Source organism: Scyliorhinus canicula, chromosome 1 (genome assembly GCF_902713615.1).
Source record: "Scyliorhinus canicula chromosome 1, sScyCan1.1, whole genome shotgun sequence".
Lineage (NCBI taxonomy): Eukaryota > Metazoa > Chordata > Chondrichthyes > Carcharhiniformes > Scyliorhinidae > Scyliorhinus > Scyliorhinus canicula.
Window position 1 is genome coordinate 191485201 of NC_052146.1, and position 23551 is coordinate 191508751.

The 23551-nt window shown below is 47.1% G+C and overlaps 1 protein-coding gene across 5 annotated transcripts in view; it reads left to right on the forward strand.

Annotated features, from left to right (window-relative positions):
- Positions 1 to 23551, forward strand: part of stxbp5a (syntaxin binding protein 5a (tomosyn)) — a 222239-nt gene that overhangs the window by 35980 nt on the left and 162708 nt on the right. For all 5 annotated transcript variants that reach the window (XM_038805189.1, XM_038805151.1, XM_038805169.1 and 2 more), the window contains exon 4: positions 5330 to 5430. In XM_038805189.1, the coding sequence (XP_038661117.1) occupies positions 5330 to 5430 (101 nt within the window). The remainder of the gene's footprint in view (positions 1 to 5329; positions 5431 to 23551) is intronic.

Here is a 23551-nt window from a genome sequence, read left to right on the forward strand (position 1 = left end):
GGATTGGTGTGGGAAAGAGGGATTCCACTTCATAGAACATAGAACAGTACAGCACAGAACAGGCCCTTCGGCCCTCAATGTTGTGCCGAGCCATGATCACCCTACTCAAACCCACGTATCCACCCTACACCCGTAACCCAACAACCTCCCCCTTAACCCTACTTTTATTAGGACACTACGGGCAATTTAGCATGGCCAATCCACCTAACCCGCACATCTTTGGACTGTGGGAGGAAACCGGAGCACCCGGAGGAAACCCACGCACACAGGGGGAGGACGTGCAGACTCCACACAGACAGTGACCCAGCCGGGAATCGAACCTGGGACCCTGGAGCTGTGAAGCATTTATGCTAACCACCATGCTACCCTGCTGCCCCAACTTCATGGGACATTGGCATCAGTTTTGGAACCGGGGGGGGATCTGTACCGTTGGGACGGTCTCCACCTGAACCTATCTGGAACCAGTGTTCTAGCGAAGAGGATAAATAGGGTGGTCAGTAGGACTTTAAACTTCTGAGTTGGGGGGAAGGGAAAGTGAAAGCGACAGGGAGCATGGAGTTAAATGGCAAGATACGCAGGAGGATAACATGTAGGCAGGTGGATTTAAGCTTGAGGCAGACTAGGAATTCAACAAAAGGAAGGATAACTTTGGACATCTTAGGACTTCCAATATCTGTAATGATAAGAAAGTTAGCATTAAGGCACTTTACCTGAATGCTCGTAGCATTTGTAACAAAGTAGATGAACTAATGGCACAGATCATCGTGAATGATTATGATGTGGTAGGCATCACAGAGACATGGCTGCAGGGGGTTCAGGACTGGCAGTTAAACATCCAAGGATATACAACCTATCGAAAAGACAGGGAGGTGGGCCGAGGGGGTGGGGTTGCCTTGTTAGTTAAGAACAAAATTAAATCTATGGCACTAAACGACATAGGGTCGGATGATGTGGAGTCTGTGTGGGTAGAATTGAGAAACCACAAAGGCAAAAAAACCATAATGGGAGTTATGTACAGACCTCCTAACAGTGGTCAGGACCAGGGGCGCAACATGTACCATGTTGCGCATGTCAGAAAGGCAAAGTCACGGTGATCATGGGGGACTTCAATATGCAGGTGGATTGGGTAAATAACGTAGCCAGTGGATCCAAAGAAAAGGAATTCATGGAATGCTTACAAGATGGCTTTTTGGAACAGCTTGTCATGGAGCCCACAAGGGAGCAGGCTATTCTGGACCTAGTGCTATGTAATGAACCAGACTTTTATAAAAGATCTTAAAGTAAGGGAACACTTAGGAAGCAGTGATCATAATATGGTTGAGTTCAGTCTGCAGTTTGAAAGAGAGAAGGCAAAATCGGATGTAATGGTGTTACAGTTAAATAAAGGTAATTACGAGGGCATGAGAGAGGAACTGGCGAAAATCGACTGGAAGCAGACCCTAGTGGGGAAGACAGCAGAGCAAAAATGGCAGGAGTTTGTATGCATAATTGAGGACACTGTAAAGAGGTTCATCCCCAAGAAAAGAAAGATTATCCGGGGAGGGATTAGACAGCCATGGCTGACAAAGGAGGTCAGGAAATGTATCAAAGAAAAAGAGAGATCCTATAAAGTGGCCAAAAGCACTGGGAAATCAGAAGATTGGGAAGGCTACAAAAACAAACAGAGGTTAACAAAGGGACAAATAAGGAAGGAGAGGATCAAATATGAAGGCAGGCTAGCCAGTAATATAAGAAATGATAGTAAAAGTTTCTTTCAATACATAAGAAACAAACGACAGGCCAAAGTAGACATTGGGCCATTTCAAACTGATTCCGGAAGGCTAGTGATGGGAGACGAGGAAATGGCTGGAGAACTTAATAAGTACTTTGCGTCTGTCTTCACAGTGGAAGATATGAGTAATATCCCAAAAATTATAAAGGGTCAGGGGGCTGAGTTGAGTATGGTTGCCATTACAAAAGAGATGGTGCTAAAAAAGCTAAAAGGTCTTAAAATTGACAAATCTCCTGGCCCCGATGGGCTACACCCTAGAGTTCTGAGAGAGGTGGCTGAAGAAATAGCGGAAGCGTTGGTTGAGATCTTTCAAAAATCACTGGAGTCAGGGAAAGTCCCGGACGATTGGAAGATCGCTGTTGTAACCCCCTTGTTCAAGAAAGGATCAAGACAAAAGATGGAAAATTATAGGCCAATTAGCCTAACCTCGGTTGTTGGTAAAATTCTAGAATCGATCGTTAAGGATGAGATTTCTAAATTCTTGGAAGAGCAGGGTCGGATTAGAACAAGTCAACATGGATTTAGTAAGGGGAGGTCGTGCCTGACGAACCTGTTAGAATTCTTTGAGGAGGTGACAAGTAGGTTTGACCAGGGAAACCCAGTGGATATGGTCTATCTGGATTTCCAAAAGGCCTTTGATAAGGTGCCACACAGGAGGCTGCTGAGTAAGGCGAGGGCCCATGGTGTTCGAGGTGAGCTACTGGCATGGGTTGAGGATTGGCTATCTGACAGAAGGCAGAGAGTTGGGATAAAAGGTTCTTTTTCGGAATGGCAGCCGGTGACCAGCGGTGTCCCACAGGGTTCAGTGTTGGGGCCGCAGCTGTTCACCATATATATTAATGATCTGGATGAAGGGACTGGGGGCATTCTAGCGAAGTTTGCCGATGATACAAAGTTAGGTGGTCAGGCAGGTAGTGCTGAGGAAGTGGGGAGGCTGCAGAAGGATCTAGACAGTTTGGGAGAGTGGTGCAGGAAATGGCTGATGCAATTCAACGTGAGAAAATGTGAGGTCTTGCACTTTGGAAAAAAGAATCCAAGCATAGACTACTTTCTAAACGGTGAGAAAATTCATAATGCCAAAGTACAAAGGGATCTGGGAGTGCTAGTCGAGGATTCCCTAAAGGTAAACATGCAGGTTGAATCTGTGATTAAGAAAGCGAATGCAATGTTGTCATTTATCTCAAGAGGATTGGAATATAAAAGCAGCGATGTGCTACTGAGCCTTTATAAGGCTCTGGTTAGGCCCCATTTGGAGTACTGTGTCCAGTTTTGGGCCCCCCATCTCAGGAAGGACATACTGGCACTGGAGCGTGTCCAGCGGAGATTCACACGGATGATCCCTGGAATGGCGGGTCTAACATATGATGAACGGCTGAGGATCCTGGGATTGTATTCATTGGAGTTTAGAAGGTTAAGGGGAGATCTAATAGAAACTTACAAGATAATACATGGCTTAGAAAGGGTGGACGCAAAGAAACTGTTTCCGTTAGGCGAGGAGTCGAGGACCCGTGGGCACAGCCTTAGAATTAGAGGGGGTAAATTCAGAACAGAAATGCGGAGACATTTCTTCAGCCAGAGAGTGGTGGGCCTGTGGAATTCATTGCCGCGGAGTGCAGTGGAGGCCGGGACGCTAAATGGCTTCAAGGCAGAGATAGATAAATTCTTGATGTCGCGAGGAATTAAGGGCTACGGGGAGAATGCTGGTAGGTGGAGTTGAAATGCCCATCAGCCATGATTGAATGGCGGAGTGGACTCGATGGGCCGAATGGCCTTACTTCCACTCCTATGTCTTATGGTCTAAGGTGGCATCTCTGAGGGTGCGGTATTCCCACAATACTGTACTGGAGTGTCAACCTTGATTTATGTACTCAGTGGGATTTGAATTCATGACTTGCTGATTCCAGAGACATGAATGGTACCAATTGGGTAATGCCACAGGAGCCTTCTAGATCAGTCAGGAGTCCAGTTATGTCTTGACTGTGTGACTGCTGATTCAGGAAGGGTGTTAATCCACAGTCCATTATTTCCTATGAGGGAATTCTGGTTCAGTATGTGGAGAATGCTAAAAATGTTTAAGTCATTAGGTTTGTGCAGTCACCCTCCAGCTCCAAGTGACATCCTGCATGCACCTTCTCCAAACCTCTGTGCTTCCTGTGTTAATTTTTCTTGAGGTAGAATTTTACTATTACATCAGAGGAACAAGCTCAAAAAGAATATGTCTAAAGTTGTTTAAAATGCAGGGTTTGTGTGCACAAATCAAAAAATAGAATACTGCAGCTGCTGGAAATCTGAGATAAAACTAAAATCGCTCGAAGTACTCCAGTTAGGCAGCATCTGTGGAGAGAGAAACAGTTAACTTTTCAGGTCAAGGACATTTCCTCAGGAAAGTTGAGGTGAAATTAGATTTTGAGCAAGGGATGGGTCAGACAACAAAAGGAAGGCTTGTGTTCGGGTGGAATACAGGAGAGATTGAATGGCACAGGGCCAGAGGGAATGCGTGGGTGGGGGGAGGGGGGTGGAAATAAACAAAAAGATATGCCTAGAGCAGATCTAACACTAAAGAAGAGAAAATCTAAAACATGCAAAACCGAGGAAGCAAAATGAGACTGAACGTATGGTCCGAAATTGTTGAACTCTATGTTGAATTCAGAAGGATGCAAGATGTGTAATTGAAGGATGTGTTACTGTTCCTCAAGCTTATGTTGAGTTTCACTGGAACAGTGCAAGTAGGTCGAGGACAGAAATGCCAGCCTGAGAGCAAGATGGAGAATCAAAATAACAGGCTACCGAAAACTCTGGGTCGTGCTTGTTGACTGTATCGAGGTGCTCCGCAAAGCAGTCATCCAATCTGTGTTTGGTTTCCTCAGGGTAGAGGAGACCTCAATGTGAGCAGCAAATACAGTAGACTAGATTGAAAAAAGATACAAATTAATCACAGCTTCACCTGAAAGGAATGTTTGGGCCTTGAACACCTGAGGAGCAAGGAGTAAAAGGATAGATGTTGCATTGCCTGTGTTTGCATGGAAAGGTGACACAAAGTGAGTTTTGGTGGATACCTGATCAAATGCAACAAGAGAAGTAGAAAACAATGAAGGTGAAGAAGGGATTGTGAGAAGTCTGCTTAGGTTATTTGAAACAGTGATGGTAGCACTCAATCGTTTTAAAAATCCAGATTTTATATGTGGTCAGGATAGATGTCAGGGCCCTCTGCAACATACTGCTGTGAATTGTGAAATGCATTTTTAAAAGGGAACATGACCAGTTCTTGAGCGAAGTGGACTTTCTTGATCCCAGGGATAAGTTGCTGCTTTGTTACAATTTTGATGAGCAGTAGGCATTGGGAACCGCCCTTAATTATTTTGTATCAGTAATTTTCAAAGGTCTCTGAAGTTGGCTGTGACACTTTTTTTTGCCTCTTCCAGGAGATTGAGGTAAGGGGTGGGTGAATGGTAGGAGAAGTTGCACTGTATTTTGGACAGGGCAAACCTGATGGTGGCCTTCTAGTCTTTTTGTGTATTCATTTGTTGAAAGGTATAATGTGTTTTCACTCTTCTTCAGGGAGCCCTTGTGAGTGCCTTGGCGGATGATACTTTACATCTCTGGAATCTACGTCAGAAAAGGCCCGCCATTCTTCATTCTCTTAAATTCAACAAAGAAAGGTAGAGTGATTTTTGCCAATAAAATCTTTGGAGTTCTACTCTGTGTAGCTGTGTTCCTTTTATGGAACAGATAGGTATTGACAACCAATGTGAACATTTGTTGCAATGGTCGGAGGTTTGTACTTTGCAATTTATTTCATCATGAATTGCGTTCACCAGCGATAGGGTCAGTAAACGGAGGACACCGATTTAAAGTAATTAATAAAATATCCGAGGGGACATGAGAGTTTCTATACATGTTATGATGATCTGGAATGCACTGCCTGCAAGTACACTTGAAGCAGGTTCAGTTGTTACTTTCCACAGGGAGGATTGGGTGTATACTAGAAAAGGAATATTATACAGACCTATCGGGAAAATGGAACAGTAGAGGGTCTGATCTGATAACTCTTTCAACGAGTTTTGAATTTTCTTTGAATATCTGAATATATAATGTCTTTTTTTTTAAACTTCTCAATTTCATTAGTTGAAAACCTCAGTCCTTTTCGGAGCTTATGTATTTTGCCCTTTCACAGCTTGTCCAAAGAAAACAGGAGCCGCACAATTTCTCAAAGGGATGGGAGGGGGAATTGGAAGGGAAAGCCATCCCCAAGCCACACTTGCGTGCCACACAGATTCATGTCTGTGTGGCATTGAAAGCAGATAGCTCCCTTGGCCACAGGTGGTGTCTATTCCATTGGGATTGGGGGGCAGAGAATAACAAAGCTCGGCTCTCCATCCCTCTTGTGGGAATGTAGCTGATGTAGACAGGAAGGCAGGGTCTCTATAATTCAATAATGATGTGGAATTAGTGTGAATGCAGGAGGTCAAAGTGGTGGAATTGTATCGGTTTCTGCTCTTTTGAATATGTTTAGCAATAAGCAGTCTTCAGGTTACAGTAACTCTAGGTAATCTTGAACCACGTACTCTAAATCACAAACATTTTCTTCCCACAGATAAATGCCTCTTATTGCTGTTTCTATGGTTTTGCACAATGGGAATTCACCATAAATATCAGAGATAATTCAATCCATATCTGAGGATGTTATTTGTACCCCTATGTGATAGCATGAAAACCTGCACGCACTTTGTTCCCTTTCAAAACTTGTCATAAATTTATTCACTAAAAGTTGAATTTCCCCACCCTATTAGTTTTTTTTTCTTTGCCCCAAAGTAATGCTTCAACCACGCATTGGTTAAATTTAGGGAGATGTCAAGAAATCCTAAAGTTGAAATGTTGCTCAGCCTGGAAGAGCAGAAAAGGAGGGTAACCGGTAACGATATCCAATAAGAACGCATAGCTATGGTAGGGTACCGTTGATAAAATATTTTATCTTCAACATACATTTGTGCTACATAAGCTCAGATCTAGTGTCTCTTACATCTGCCTTGAAGTTGGTTGGTTACTTTGCAATATGAGAAGCTATGGGGCCTTTCCCAGAACAAATTTGCTGCAAGGTTAGTTTTGAGAGTGAAAGCTAGTTAAATTCTTGCTGCCTGTGTCAATTTTCAAAAAACCTTTTTGGTTGTGGCTTATGCAGTTGTGAAGCAATTTCCTTACACGTACAGGCCTGTAGATTTCACTCTTGCCAATTTTTAGCATCTGTTCAATATGGATTCCAGATCTAGATGTGGTGTAAATGCAACTGTCATAGATGTTACTTCACCCCTGTTATATCTGTCCTTCTCTAAACCAGGTAGCTTCCTTTTTCAGAGCCAGTCCAGTTAGCAAAGCATGGTCTGACTCTGCCCAGAGTGGTTTACGACTACCACATTGGCTTGTTGTTGGTTTTTGGGCAAACTAATAGATATGGTAGTCAGCTGGTTCTTCCCATGTTCGTCAGCTCCCCACAGTGTACTGTGATCCATTTCAAAAATACAGTTTAAACTATGCGATAATTTTATGTTTGAAACAGTTAGATAAAAATCATCAGAAGTATGAGAACTAGCAGGAAAGACGAAGTAAGCTGTCATTCTTTTCTCTAGAAAAGAGAAGTGGCCTAACAAGATCTTTAAATTATTAAGGGATTTAATAGGCTTGATATAGACGCAATATTTCCACTTGTGAGGGAGTCCAAAAGTAGTGGCTGTAAACATAAGGTATCTGCAAATAAATCTGCAAATAAGAATATTAGGAGAAACATTTTAGAGTTGGTTGTTAGAATGTGAAACTTGCTATCTTAAGTTGAATGGTAAAACATTTCAGGGAAACTAGATGATTAAATAAGGGAGAATGGAATAGAAGGAAGCTCAGTGAGATGAAGTAAGGTGGAAGGAGGCTTCTGTGGAGCATAAACATCGACATAGACTTGTTGGGCCAAATGGTCTGTTTTTCTGTGCTGTAAGAACTGTAATTATTCTATGCGGGTAGAAAGAATTGTCTACGCATCTGCTCTAACAAGGTCAGCATTTGTCGTCCAGCAGGCTTCCAAATTCTGTTCGATGCTGCTGTAATGTGAAACTTGCAACAAGTAACTGCAAAATATTTCTCTATTTTACTTGTCATATCTATTCATTAAGATATCGATGGTTTAGAGATGGGTTCCTGAAGGAATTTGAATTTTGGTGGCTCTTGCAACCAATACTGGTATCAATCTAATGCGGTCAGCATAGGTGGGAAATAATCTGTTTTGGTGTTTTTTTAATTATGGTGTGACTTTTTTTTAAACTGTCTGCTGCAAGGTGAAGTTTTGACATGTCTAGGTAGGTTGAAGAGAGGTGAGAATGTGGAATTTGCAACCACTGAGTGGTTGTAGTGAATAGTATAGAAGCATTAAAGGGAAGCTAGACAAGCGCATGAGGGAGAAGGGAATAGAGTTTTCATAGATGTTGATGAGGAAAGATGGGAGGAGCCTTGAATGGGCCATAGCTACCAGCAATGACTAGTTGGACCTAATTGCCTGTTTCTGTGCCATATATTCTCTTGTCCTAAGTAAATCTGTAACAAAACCCTTTGATTTAAAGCATTTATATGTTGTTAATTATGTACTTGTATATATTTGTTCAGTAAGGATTCCATTAGCCAGATCATGTCTTGAATACTGATCATGAGCATTGATGCCAAATATCCTGTGTGAGGATCTTGAGTAGCGGTCTGCATATCTAGTAATGGGCTGTATATCCAGTATTGATACCATTTCCTGAGGCGTGAATGTACGGTGGTATCCTGCATACTGATCTTGAGTACTAAACCTGATACCGGGATTGAATATTGGACCTTATTCAGAGAATTGGTACAGAATATTGGACTGTATCACAAGTACTGATCCTGTGTAACAGTTGATAGCTCAAGTACATATCCAGATTATCAGACCAAATCCTGTATATAGATTGCCAGCACGCAAGCATACCACGACAATTGGTAACATAATATCCGTTCTATTCTCGAGTGCAAATGATAAACAACTGACTGTATCCAGTGTACAGACATTGTTCTGAATACTGGTCCTTATCCTGAGCACTGGCACAGAATATTGGATTATGGAGGCAGCACATGGCATGGTGGTTAGCACTGGGACTATGGCACTGAGGACCCGGGTTCGAAACCCGGCCCTGAGTCACTGTCTGTGTAATGTTTGCACATTCTCCCTGTGTCTGCATGGGTTCCACCCCCACAACCCAAAGATGTGCTGGTTAGGTGGATTGACCACGCTAAATTGCCCCTTAATTGGAAAAGAAAAATAATTGGATACTCTAAATTAAAAGAAAAAGAATATTGGATTGTATTTTGGACCGTTTGACTATACCCTGAGCAATGATCCCAAGTAACTGCCCTTATCTCGACCGCTGGTAATGAATGTTAAATTGTATTTTTCTTTTACAGGATGAGACATTCGCTGGCTATGCCTGCATTTAATGCCCATAGCTAATTGTCCTTGAGAAGATGGTGGTGAGCAGCTTTCTTGAACTGCTGCAGTCCATGTGGTGTAGGTACATTCACAGTGCTGTTAGGGAGGGGGTTCCAGGATTTTAACCCAGTGACCATGAAGGAACGTCAAGTCATAGTTCCAACGGCATAGTTCCAAGTCAGGATGGTGTGTGGCTTGGAGGGGAACTTGCAGGAGGATGTGTTCCCATGCAGTTGCTGCCCACGTAATTTTAGGTGATAGGGATTGTGGGTTTGGAAGGTGATGTTGTAGGTGCCTTGATGAGTTGCTGCTGTGGGTCTTGTAGATGGTGCACACTGCTGCCACTGTGCATTGGCGGTGGAAGAAGTGCATGTTGAAGGTGGCGGACAGGGTGCCAATGAGGGGGCTGCTTTGTTGTGGATAGAGTTGGGCGTCTTCACTTGATGGAGCTGTACACACCCAGGCAAGTGGTGTATATTCCATCACACACCTACCTTCTGGTTTGTCGATGGGGGACACTCTTTGGGGAGTCAGTCTGAAGAGCAGAATTCCAAGCCTCTAACCTGCTCTTGTGACCAGAGCTCCAGTTCAGTTATTAGTCAATGGTAACACCCAGAATGTTGATTGTCAGGGATTCAGCGACGATAATCCTACTGGATATCAAGATAGAACAGTACAGCACAGAACAGGCCCTTCGGCCCTCGATGTTGTGCTGAGCAATGATCACCCTACTTAAACCCACGTAACCCGTATACCCGTAACCCAACAATCCCCCCATTAACCTTACACTACGGGCAATTTAGCATGGCCAATCCACCTAACCTGCACATCTTTGGACTGTGGGAGGAAACCGGAGCACCCGGAGGAAACCCACGCACACACTGGGAGGACGTGCAGACTCCACACAGACAGTGACCCAGCCAGGAATCGAACCTGGGACCCTGGAGCTGTGAAGCATTGATGCTAACCACCATGCTACCGTGAGGCCCCTCAAATGGTTGGATTCTCATTGCCCGATACTTGATGTGGTGCAAATGTTATTTGCCATTTATCAATCCAAGCCTGAATATTCAGGTTTTGTTGCTTTTGGACATGGGCTGCTTAGTTATCTGAGGAATTGTGAATGAACATTATCAATGAACATTTCCACTTCTGACCATGTGATGTAAGGAAGGGCATTGCTGAAGCAGCCGACAATGGTTGGGTCTGTGACACTGTCCTTAGGAATGCAGTAATGTCCTGGGACTGAAATGATTGACCTCCAACAACCATAATCATCATTCTTTGCGCTTGGTATGACTCCACTCAATGGGGAGTGTTCCTCCCCGATGTCAAGGACTGTCCTCTTGCCTCATTTCTGGAGTTCAGCTGTTGTCCATGTTTGGACCAAGGCTGTAATGAGGTCAGGAGCTGGCAGGACCCTAACTGAGCGTCAGTGTCGAGTTATAGAATCTACAGGGCAGAAGGAAGCCATTCGGCCCATCGGGTTTGCACCAGCCCTTGGAAAGAGCACCCTACATGAGCCCACACCTCTACCGTATGCCTGTATCCCAATAACCCCACCCAATCTTTTTGGACACTAAGGGCAATTTAGCATGGCCAATCCACCTAACCACATCTTTGGACAGTGGGAGGAAACTGGAGCACCTGGAGGAAACCCACGCAGACACGGGGAGAGCATGCAGACTCCGCACAGGCAGTGACCCAAGCCAGGACTCGAGTCTGGGACCCTGGAGCTGTGAAGTAACAGTGCTAATCATTGTACTCTGCTGCTCCAGTGAGCAGTTCGTTGCTGAGTAAGTGCCGTTTGATTGCACTGTTGCTGACTCCTCCCATCAATTTGTTGCTGATTGAACCGCCTCCCGCTGGCCCGGGACCCTGGGAGGAGCCTGAGGAGATCCCGCCTGTCGATGATCCCGGTGGTGGGATCAAGGCAGCCCCTGAGTTGGTTGGTGGGCCCGTGTCACCCGCCGCGCTTAGCGGGTGGAGGATTCGGGCCCAGATGGCGACTGTCCGAAGGCTGTCAGCCGCCCAGTGTCGGGAGTGCAGGGTGCACGAGACGCTCTGTAGCGGGATGCAGATCTCACTCGTGCCTGACATTGTCGTCCCTCACCCCCTCTGGGGGACTCCCGGAATCTGACACATCATAATTGTAGGTTCTTTTGTTTTTCTTCCTCCGTAGATAGTTCAGGTAGTGTCCAATTGGGCTTTCCCCTCCACCAACACCCCAACTCCGTCGTTCCCCACCACCCTCCTTTACTCTCTCTCCCCACCCACCTCCAGCCTTTCCCTTCTGTTGGTACAGATGCAAGGGTGTCTTGTCTCTCCTGCGCCAAGCTTAGTGCTTGTACCATTTGTTTTTTGTAGAAACGCGTTGTGAACTGTTTTAATAATCAGAGTATCCCCTCCCCCCTCCCCGTACATTGGTACTAAGGGAAGGATATCCTGTTTCTCCAACACAAAATGAGTGTTTGTACCGTTTGGCCTTGTACATATTTTTTACTGTTTTAATAAAAAGATTATATAAGATAGTCAAAGGGTTAGCTAGGGTGGACAGTGAGAGTCTTTTTCCTCGGATGGTGATGACCAACACGAGGGGACATAGCTTTAAATTGAGGGGTGATAGATATAGGACAGATGTCAGAGGCAGCTTTTTTTACTCAGAGAGTAGTAGGGGTGTGGAACGCCCTGCCTGCAACAGTAGTAGACTCGCTAACTTTAAGGGCATTTAAGTGGTCACTGGATAGACATATGGATGAAAATGGAATAGTGTAGGTCAGATAGGCTTCAGATGGTTTCACAGGTCGGCGCAACATCGAGGGCCGAAGGGCCCGTACTGCGCTGTAATGTTCTATGTTCTATACGGGCCGGGATTCTCCTCTACCCGGCGGGACAGGGTGTCCCGGCGTATTGGAGTGGCATCAACCACTCCGGCGTCGGGCCTCCCCAAAGGTGCGGAGAATCGGGGCCAAGCCCTCACATTGAGGGGCTAGACCTGCGCCAGAGTGGTTGCCGCTCCGCCGACCGGCGCAAACGGCCTTTGGCGCCACGCCAGCTGGGGCCGAAAGGCCTTCGCCGGCCGGCGGAAGTCGGTGCGTGCGCCGGTGTGTCAGCGGCTGCTGACATCATACCGGCGCATACGCAGGGGAGAGGGTCTCTTCCGCCCCCGCGATGGCGAAGGCCATGGCAGGGCGGAAGAAAAAGAATGCCCCTGCAGCGCAGGCCCACCCGCCGATCGGTGGGCCCCGATCGCGGGCCAGGCCACCGTGGGGGCACCCCCCCCGGGGTCAGATCGCCCTGCCCCCCCCCCCCCCCCCCCCCCCCCCCCGGAGGACCCCGGCGCTGGCCCGCGCCACCAATCCCGCTGGCACCAGACGTGCTTTAATTCCCGCCGGTGGGATTAGCCTGTCAGCAGCGGGACTTCAGCCCATCGCGGGCCGGAGAATCGCCGCAGAGGCCCGGCGCGGCGCGATTCCTGCCCCCGCCGATTCCCGGGTGGCGGAGAATTCTGCCCCTGGACTGATGGGGTGATAATTGACCAGGTTGGATTTGCATTGCTTCACACATTGGCAATTTGCCACATTGCCAGGTGGATGCCAATTTTGTGGCCGTACTGGGACAGCTTGGCTCAGGGTGGAGCTAGTTTTGGAGCACAATTCTTCCGTACTATTGCCAGAATATTGTCAGAACTGTTGCAGTATTCAGTACCTTCAGCTGTTTTCTGATACCACATGGCGTGAATCAAATTGAAGACTGGCATAATGCTGGGGACCTCAGGAGGGGTGGGGGGGGGCAAGATGGATCATCCACTGGCACTTCTGGCTGAACATTGTTGTAAATGCTTCAATCTCGGTCTTAAGTTTTGTTTAATTGTCTACTACTGTTCCCAACTGGGTATGGCAGGACTGCAGAGTTTAGCTCTGATCAGTTGTTTTTTGGAGCGTTTAGCTTTGTTTTTGCTATTTGGCATGGAAATAGTCCAATGTTGTATCTGAGAAACAGATTATATTCTGGTACCAGGTCATAATTGGAGTATTAATACTGAATATCAAGCATAATCCTGAGTAACAGGTGTTGTATATTAGCCCATCTCCCAGGTACTGGTACTAAATAACCGACTACACCCTGAGTAGTGGAACATATCTCTATTACATCTTAAGTACTGATTTCAAGTACTAGACCATGTCCAGAGTACTGGTCCCATCACATTCCCGACATTATCAGGCTACCTCCTTCCACCTATTAAAACCACTTGACAGCTCGTTCATTGCTGAAATCCGCATCGGAATCTTTGTTACCTCTAGAGTTGGATAATTTCCACATACTCCTAGCTGACCACCTACATTTTGCCCTCTAAACTTAGGATCATCCAGAAGTCTAACTTGCACCAATTCCCTTTCATGTACCATCCCTGCGCTCTCTGACCTACATTGACTCTTTGTCAAATTTGGACTTGTACCAAATATTAGAATCAAATTTAGGAATGCTAGTTTGTTCCAGTGGAATATATGTGCCACTGCTACAAGATATGTGCTACTGCTGAGGGCCTGTTCTGTGCTGTACTGTTCTAAAGACTGACCGACTTCAGGTCACTACGGAGTATCACGTGAGGAAGTTGTGATTTGATCAGGGAAACTGGGTCTCTTGCATTTGCTTCTTGTAGAGCGCTTGGTCTTCCCTCCATTTGCCTTCACTCAGACCACTTTGAATTCTTTTCCTTTGTCTCCCCCACTTTTTTAAATTATAAATTCAGAGTACCCAATTCATTTTTTCCAATTAGGGGGCAATTTAGTGTAGCCAATTCGCCTATCCTGCATATCTTTTGGGTTGTGGGGGTGAAACCTACGCAAACACGGGGAGATTGTGCAAACTCCACACGGACAGTGATCAGGGATTGAACCTGGGGCCTTGGCGCCGTGAGGCAGCAGCACTAATCCACTGCGCCACCGTGCTGCCCAGTTGTCTCCCCCACTTCTTGCTGTGGGCTTGACCTAATAGCTGGCACATTTCTTCTGCTGTGACTGGACTTTTGCATTTTTCAAGCAAAACTTGGTAGTACCACGTGTGATGAAGGGAGCAAATGGTGTTTGAAGACAACTTGAAATTAACCAATCAAGATTTCTGTCGTTGCTAAATTTAGGAATGCCGAGTGGGTACTTGGTCGTAGAATCACACTGTGCAGGAACAGGCCATTCGACCCATTGAGTTTGCACAGGGCCTCTGAAAGGGCACCCGACTTAAGGCCACACCTCCACCCTATCCCTGTAACCCAGTAACCGTACTAAGGGCCAATTTAGCACGGCCAGTCCATGTAACCTGAGGATCTTTGGACTGTGGGAGGAAACCGGAGCACCCAGAGGAAACCCACACAGATACAGGAAGAAAGGGCAAACTCCACAGAGACAGTCACCCAAGACCGGAATCAAATCCGGGTCCCTGGAGCTGTGAGGCAGCAGTGCTAACCACTGGATTGGATTGGATTTGTTTATTGTCACGTGCACCGAGGTACAGTGAAAAGTATTTTTCTGCGAGCAGCTCAACAGATCATTAAGTACATGGGAAGAAATGGGAATAAAAGAAAATACACAATAGGGCAACACAAGGTATACAATGTAACTACATAAGCACCGGCATCGGATGAAGCATACAGGGTGTAGTGTTACTGAGGTCCATGCCACCATGCTGCCCACCCTGGAGCTTTTATCACATGACATTCCACATGCAACCACACTGCCTGGTCAAATGTCATCATCTATAAAACAAACCCCTGTGATAGTTTATCTCAGGTTTCTCATGACAGTATCCAGGAGAATGATCGTCAATTTCTGGAGTCTTTGAGCAATCCTGGAGGTTTGGCAGCAGTAGCAAAACTGTGATTAATTAACTTGTGCTGACGAAGAAGCAGCAGCAGCAAAAGAAGAGAGGAACAGAAAAGCAGAGCTCCTGGAACTGACTCCAGAGAAATCTGACTTAAATTTATGTTGATGGCCGGGTCTTCCTTTAGCCCAGGGCACCAACAGAGATGGGGGCCAACTAATGCCTCTCAGATGAAAGTGACGGTTAAATATGCTCTGCTGTGGATCATTTGACAGTAACTGAAGTGAACATGGCAACCCTCAGTACTGTTTTCTTTTATCACCTGACTGTAGCAATTGATATAATCGCCTCAACTTACCACAAGGATCTGATGAAATTATTCAACTGGTGACTCAACTTTCCCTATCTTTGCGGAAGGAGGTTCAGTGAAGATCAGACATTTTCACGGAATGTGGAAGTTGGAAAGTTCATCAGAAATATTACATAACACTAAAGAGTTCAGAGAAGAATTGAGCTTAGCAGGAAGTGTGAATCGATTCTGTTGCATTCAAGAATGGAATGATTCAGCGCACAAAGCCTTAAGGGGAATGTTGATCTGCGGACTCCTCCGAGTGATGAATTAAATATAATTTAATCATTTAAACTTTGAGAAATCATATGCTTTTAAGAGAAAGTTCCCGAGCCATCCAATTAAAGGAACACTGAACTCGGCTTGAAATGAAACCTAAATGGCCTGTCAGCTCTGCCCTGTTGTAAATTTAATTCTTGGAATTTAGGTGTTGCTAGCAAGGCCCCATTTATTGCCACCCCTGTTGCCGTCACAGCAATGTTTGAATGACTGCATTCCATATGGAGAAGGTATTCCAACAGTGCTGTTTGGTAGGGAGTCCCAGGATTTTTAATAGGGACAGTGCAGGGACAGTGCAGGCACAGCGATTAATATTCATGCTGCGATCATGTGACTTAGAGCTGCTGAAGTAGCCTACAAGAAATTCAGATATTTCTGCATAATCCTCTTATCGAGGAATGTAGGTCATCAGAGTATAAGCGCTGTTACAACTTTGTCCTACCCTCCCGCCTCAAATCATCGATAAAGCGAAGGTAGGTGTTGTTGACAGTGCTATCACGTGGCACTTTCTCAGCAATAACTTGCTCATTGCTCATTTTGGGTTCGGTCAGAGTGACTCTGCTTCCATCCTTCCATCCAACATAAAGTCAGAAGCAGGGATGTTTTCTGGTGATTGCACAACGTTCAATTCCATTTGCAGCTTTTCAGAGAACGAAGCAGCCTGTCCCCGCATTGGCATGACCTGGACAAGCTTCAGGCTTGACCTGATAAAGTAGCATTTAATATTTGCAGCTCACAAGTTCCAGGCAATGATCATCTTCAAACTTCCCATGTTCAATGGCATTACCATCGCCAAACCCTGCACCATTAACTTCCTATGGGTTACCATTGACCAGAAACATGACTAACCAAATAAATACTATGGTTTTAAGTCCAGCTTAGAGGCTGGATTTCTGTGGCAAGTAATTCATCACTTGACACCCCAAATCCTGTACACCATCTGCAAGGCACACATTTTCTTTTTCATATTTGTTCATGGAATATGGGCAATGTTGGCAAGGTCAGTATGTGTTTCCATCTCTAATTGCCATTGAGAAAGTAGTTGAACTGTTTATCTGTGCTACTGCAGTCTGCATGGTATAGATACATTGCCGTTGGCAGTCCCTCAATTTGAGGATGATGCAAGTTTCTGCCATGGATCTTCATGAGACTGAACAAGCCAATTCTTGATCCACAGATCTTTGGGCATTATTGATACATGCCTCAAAGTGTGATGCAGCTTGATGGACAAGTTGCTCATTTTAATGATTGGTAGAAAGTTACTCCCAGTCGTTAATTTCAATGCTGCCACATTTCAAGGAGAACTGTGTAGTGTCTTTGAAACACTTATTTAACTTTCCCCGAAATGTTGTCCATTTGAGAGGTTTTTTTTACATTTAGTGCACCCAATTCATTTTTGTCCAATTAAGGGGCAATTTAGTGTGGCCAATCCACCTAGCCTGCACATCTTTGGGTTGTGGGGGCGAAACCCACGCAAGCACGGGGAGAATGTGCAAACTCCACACGGACAGTGACCCAGAGCCGGGATTGAACCTGGGACCTCGGCGCGTGAGGCAGCTGTGCTAACCACTGTGCTGCCCCGTCCATTTGAGAGTTGATGCTTTTTGGCCATCTGGACACATCCAGTCCATCGAAGTTGATTTTGCAGTTTTGCCTGAATTCTGGGGGCAATGGCTTCAAGAAGGGCAATCAGAATTTGTCTTGACAGTACTCCCATTGAATCTAGAGGATGTGGCGGAGGTCCAGGTACACCCCAGTTCTGTTAGAAACGGAGTTCTAAGTTTTTGACCCTGTGACAGTGAAGGAAAAGTGATTCTAATTCAAAGTCAGGATGGTGTGTCACTGAGCAGGAAATTTGCAGGCGATGGTGTACCCATGCATCGAGAGTGCAGTGCAGTCCTTTCCACTTGGCTGGCTGAATGCTTCTCCACCAAAACTCGACACCATCCAGGACAAAACAACCTACTTAACCATCCAAAATATTAATTTCCTCCATTACTGGAGCATGGTGACAGCAGCGTGAACCATCCAGAAGATACACTGCAGCAAATCATCAAACCACATTTGACAGTGCTTTCCAAACGCACAATCTCCACCTATAAACAAGTGCAGCAGATGCATGGAAATACTGCCACTTGCATGTTCCCGTCCAAGTCCCATACTTCCTGACTTGAAATGATATCTCTACTCCTTCACTGTTGCTGGGCTAAAATCGTGGAATTTCCTCCCCAAAGTACTCTGGCTATACCTACACCCACGGATGGATTCACCATTACCATCGCTTTTTTTTTAGAAAACATTTTATTGAGGCATTTATAATTGTAACATTTTAACATAGCAACATTCTAAACATCAGAGTGGTCCGATACATGCAAAAACCCGACAGCAACATACCCAACTCCCGCCCCCCCCTAATTCCTAGCTACCCATATATTAGATTCCCTGCCCTTATTCTCCACCACTTCCAGGCCCCCCCATTCCCCTTCCCCCTTCTGCTGACGGTCAGTTTTCCTTAAAGAAGTCAATGAACGGCTGCCACCTTCGAGCGAACCCCTGTAATGAATCCCTTAAGGCGAACGTAATCTTCTCTAGCCTGAGAAACCCTGCCATGTCACTGACCCACACCCCAACTTTGGAGGCTCTGAGACCCTCATCCCAGCAAAATCCATCTCCGGGCCACCAGGGAGGCAAAGGCCAATTCATCGGCCTTTCTCCTCCCCTGGGCTCCCGGATCTTCCGACACTCCCAATATTGCCATCTCTGGACTCTGAGTCACCCTCCCCTCCAAGACCTCTTGACATGACATCTGAGAATCCCTGACAAAATCCCCTCAGCTTCGGACATATGCACATGATTTACCGGAGTTCCCCTGCACTTCCCACACCGGTCCTTCACCTCTGCAATCATCCGGGGCCCAGACATATGAGCCCTGTGGACCACCTTGAACTGGTTCAGGCTGAGCCCGGCACGCGATGAGGATGCATTGACTCTTTTCAGGGCCTTCTCCCATAGCCCGACTTCCAACTGCCCCCCCCCCCCCTCCCCAACTTCCTCTTCGCTGCCCCGATTGGGACACTTTCCCACTCCATCAATTCCTGTTTTGACATCGCCTTGTTCTGTAGTCCCTTAGAGGGAGGCGAGGGAAGCTTGGAACCTGCCTCCGGACAAAGTCCCGTACTTGCAGGTACCGAAATCCTTTCCCACCCGGCAACTCAAACCCCTCCTCTAGCCTCCAGACTCGTGCCCTTCCAAGATGCCGCTTCTACCTGCTCCCCCACTACCCACTTGCTAACCATCCAATTATTAGTCGCCTAGTAGTAATTAATAAAGTTTGGAAGAGCAAAGCCCTCCTCCCCACACGCCCGCTCATGAAGGGTCGTCTTCACCCTCGGGGCTTTCCCAGCCCATATAAAACCCGAGATCGCCGTCTTAAGTTTCCTAAAAAATGCCTTGGGATAAAGGTTGGGAGACACTGAAACACAAACAGCAATCTCTGGGGGACTGTCATTTTCACAGTCTGTACCCTCCCCGCCAATGACAGCAGGAGCACGTCCCACCTACGAAGATCCCCTTTCATTTGCTCAATCACCCTGCCCAAATTTAGTTTATGAAGCTGACCCCAGTCCCTTGCCACCTGTATCCCCAGATACATAAAACGCCTTCCCACCACTTTGAATGGCATCTCCCTCAGTCTCCTCTCCTGCCTCCTTGCCTGGATCGCGAAGATCTCAACTCTTGCTCATGTTAAGTTTGGAACCTGAGAACCGACCAAATTCCTCCAGTATTCCCATGATTCCTGCAATCCCCCCCAATGGTTCTGTTATTCACAGGAACAAATTGTTCGCATAGAGCGAGACCCTATGCTCCAAGCTCCCTCTTAATATCCCCTGCCAAACGTTCGATGCCCTGAGCGCCATTGCCAAAGGCTCTATGGTCAGGGCAAACAGTAGTGGGGAAAGTGGGCACCCCTGCCTTTTACCCCTGCATAGACTAAAATACTCTGACCAGATCCAGTTGGTCCTTGCATTCGCCAGCGGTGCCTGATATAGCAACCGAACCCAATCCACGAATCCCTCCACGAACCCAAACCTTCCCAGGACATCCCACAGGTACCTCCACTCCACCTGATCAAAGGCCTTCTCTGCATCCATGGCCACCACCACCTCGACCTCGTGCCCCTCCGCAGACATTATTATCACATGTAGGAGCCGTCTAATATTGGACATCGGGTGTCGTCCCTTCACAAATCCCACCTGGACCTCCCCTATTATCTCCGGGACACAATCCTCTATGTGCATGGCCAAGACCTTTGCCAACAATTTAGCATCCACATTCAACAGCGAGATCGGTCTGTACGACCCACAACTCTCCGGATCCTTATTCCACTTCAAAAATAAGGGAGATCGATGTCTGCCATAACGTTGGGAGGAGCACTACCCAGCTCCATGGACACATTAAAAGTCTTTACCAGGAGCGGCCCGAGCAACCCGGAAAACGTTTTCTGGAACTCAACCGGGTATTGCATCACCCCCAACCCATCTATAACCTCCCCAAGCCCAATTGGGACTCCCAATCCCTCCACTAACTCCCTCCATCTATCCTTGCGAACTCCAGCCCCCCCCCAGGAATCGCTTCATACCCTCCTCCCCAGCTGGGGGTTCCGATTTATACAAGCTACTGTAAAACTCCCGAAACACATCATTAACCCCCGCCAGATCCAAAACCAAATTCCCCCCCTGTATCTTTTACTTTCCCAATCTCTCTCACCGCCTCCTGTTTCCTGAGCTGGTGCGCCAACATTCTGCTGGCTTTTTCCCCATATTCATACACCGCCCCCTTTACCCTCCTCAGCTGTTCCTCCGCCGTACCTGTGGACAGGAGCCCAAATTCCAGCTTCAGTCTCTGATGCTCCTTCAGAAGTCTGTCATCCGGAGACCCCGCATACCTCCTGTCCACCTGTAAAATTTTGCCTACCAGCCTGCCCAACTCTGCCCGCTCAGTCTTCTCCTTATGTGCCCGAATTGAGATGCGTTCCCCCCCCCTAATTGGGGCAGCACGGTAGCACAAGTGGATAGCACTGTGGCTTCACAGCGCCAGGGCCCAAGGTCCGATTCCCCACCGGGTCACTCTGTGTGGAGTCTGCACGTTCTCCCGTGTCTGCGTGGGTTTCCTCCAGATGCTCCGTTTTCCTCCCACAGTCCAAAGATGTGCAGGTTAGGTGGATTGGCCGTGATAAATTGCCCTTAGTGACCAAAAAGGTTAGGATGGGATATTGGGTTACCTCCGCTAATAGTCCCACATTTAACCTTTATTGCGGCCACTGGGCCTTTCCTTTGTTGATTTGCAGGTCTACCCAGTGCAGGGCGTGGTCTGACACCACAATTGCTGAATCCAGCAGCATTTTGTCGAACACAGAGAAGTCTATTCGGGAATATACTTTGTGTACATGGGAGTAGAATGAAAACTCATCACTCCTTGGCCTCCCAAATCTCCGGCGATCCACACACCCCCAAGTGCTCCATAAACCCCCGCAGCTCCTTTGCCATAGCTGATACCTTCCTAGACCTGGAACTCTACCGATCCAGTCTTGGATCCAGGACCGTGTTGAAATCTACCCCCCCATAATCAATCGATGTGAGTCCAGGTCCGGGATCTTCCCCAGCACCCGTCTGACAAACTCAACATCGTCCCAGTTTGGGGCATATATATTTACCAATGCCAGGGCCATTCCCTCCAACTTCCCACTAACCATACCGTATCTACCCCCTGGGTCTGCCTCTATCTTCCCCACCTCGAACACCACCCGTTTATTGACCAGGATTGCCACCCCCCCTCGTTTTAAAGTCTAACCCCGAATGGAACATTTGCCCAACCCACCCCTTCCTCAACCTGATCTGATCCCCCACCTTCAAATGTGTCTCCTGCAACATGGCCACGGCCGCCTTCAGTTGCCTCAAGAGCACGAACACACGGGCCCGTTTTTTTTTTGGAAAATCTTTTTATTGGCCCCCCGGATTGCGCAGTTCTTTGGTTTCTCATCTATCTTGTTGTTTTCTTTATATTCTTATCCAAGGCTTTGGGGGTGAGGGTGAAGCCATGCCTGATAGTGGCAATCTTCAGGGTATTGGAGCAGCCAGAGGTACACACGGGGAAGGCGGCCAACGCAGTTGCTTTTGCTTCACCTGGAGAAGATTAAGTTCGCCATCCGAGAGTTGGATGAAGGCTTCCTGGATATTTGGGGGCAGTTTGTCGGCCTGTTCCAAAACCTGTTTGAGGCCAGCAACGAGGAGTAAGCTAAGAATAAAAAGAAAACACACGGGCCCTTTGGACTGGCCCATTCAGTCTCGTCCCGTCCCCCACCTCGGTCTTCAGGTCACTTCCGTGAACTAACCCACCCAGGTGGCCTGGCAGCCCCTGCCCATGGTGCCTAGCATCTAACACCCCACTGGTCTTCTTTCTTTCTTTCTCTCGCTCTCGCTCTCGCTCTCGCTCTCTCTCTCTCAAATTTCTATACCAGCCTAACCACAAACCGAACCGAAAAAACCAGCAAGAACCAAGCAAAACCCCCAAAATAAGCATAGATCCAAAGTTTTACAAAACATAGTTAGGTTCTCCTCAGTCAAAGTTCAAGATCCTCCTTCTCCTGTCAGTCTATTCTCCTTCATAAAGTTCACTGCCTCCTCCGACGAGCCAAAGTACCACTCCCAGGACCCGTAGGTCACCCATAGGCGGGCTGGGTACAGTGGACCGAACTTTATCCCCTTTTTGTACAGGGCCGACTTGACCTGATGAAAGCTCGTCGCCCTCTTTGCGAGCTCTTTCCCCAGGTCTTGATACACCTGGATCTCGACATCCTTCCACGTACATCGCCTCGTCTGCCTGGCCCACTTCATAATGCGACACCCCACTGAGGCTTGCGAATCAGTGCCCTGTGGGCCCAATCCACCTCCAGCGGTCAATCAAATGCACCTTATGCAAGCAGCTTCTCCAACATCTTCCCCGCATAACGCACCAGCGTCCAATCCTTTGATTCCTTCCGGCAGACCTACGATCCGAATGTTCTGCCTCCGAGAACGATTTTCCAGGTCCTCCACTTTCTCCAGCAGCCTCTTCTGCTGGTCACGCAGCATCCCAATCTCTGCTGACATTGAGTGGACTGGTCCTCATGCTCCCCCGCCAGCTCCTCCAACCTCTGGATCGCCTGACCCTGGACCGCCAGTTTCGTCTCCACGCGGTCAAGTCCACCGCCTGGGCCAGGTCCTCTGCACTCTACATCCGTTGTTGGGTGAACTTCTCATTTAAGAAGCTCACCAACTGGTCCATCGACCACTGAGCTGACAGGGTCCGACCCTGTTCGTCCGCCATCTCCACGTGCGCTGTCCGCTCCTCACTCGCCACCACCGTCCGGTTTGTTCTTCTACGATGACTTCTGGGCCGCAGCTCCTTTCTTCTGTTTCTGCTTCTACACCCTTTCTCTTCAAATTTTCTGCAACAATCTGGCTTAAAAGCCACACAAAGACCACCATGAGCGGGAGCTGCCAAATGTGCAGCCACTCACTCCATGGTCGCCACCGGAAGTACCACCATTACCATCTCAAGGGCAATTAAGGATGGGCAATATCGCTGGCCTTGCCAGAGATGCTTGCATTCCATGAATGAAGAAAACAAAGTGAAACGCCTGAGAGCATAAGAAATGAATGAATGGAATGTCCAACTTAAATGCGAAGCAAAACTTGGATCCTTTCTTCAGGCCTGAAGAGAATCCAGGATGAAGGGTTGAGACCCATATTATCAGCATTGCCAGGGTTGAAATGGCATTAACAGTAAGATAAATTGGCAAGATAGTGAC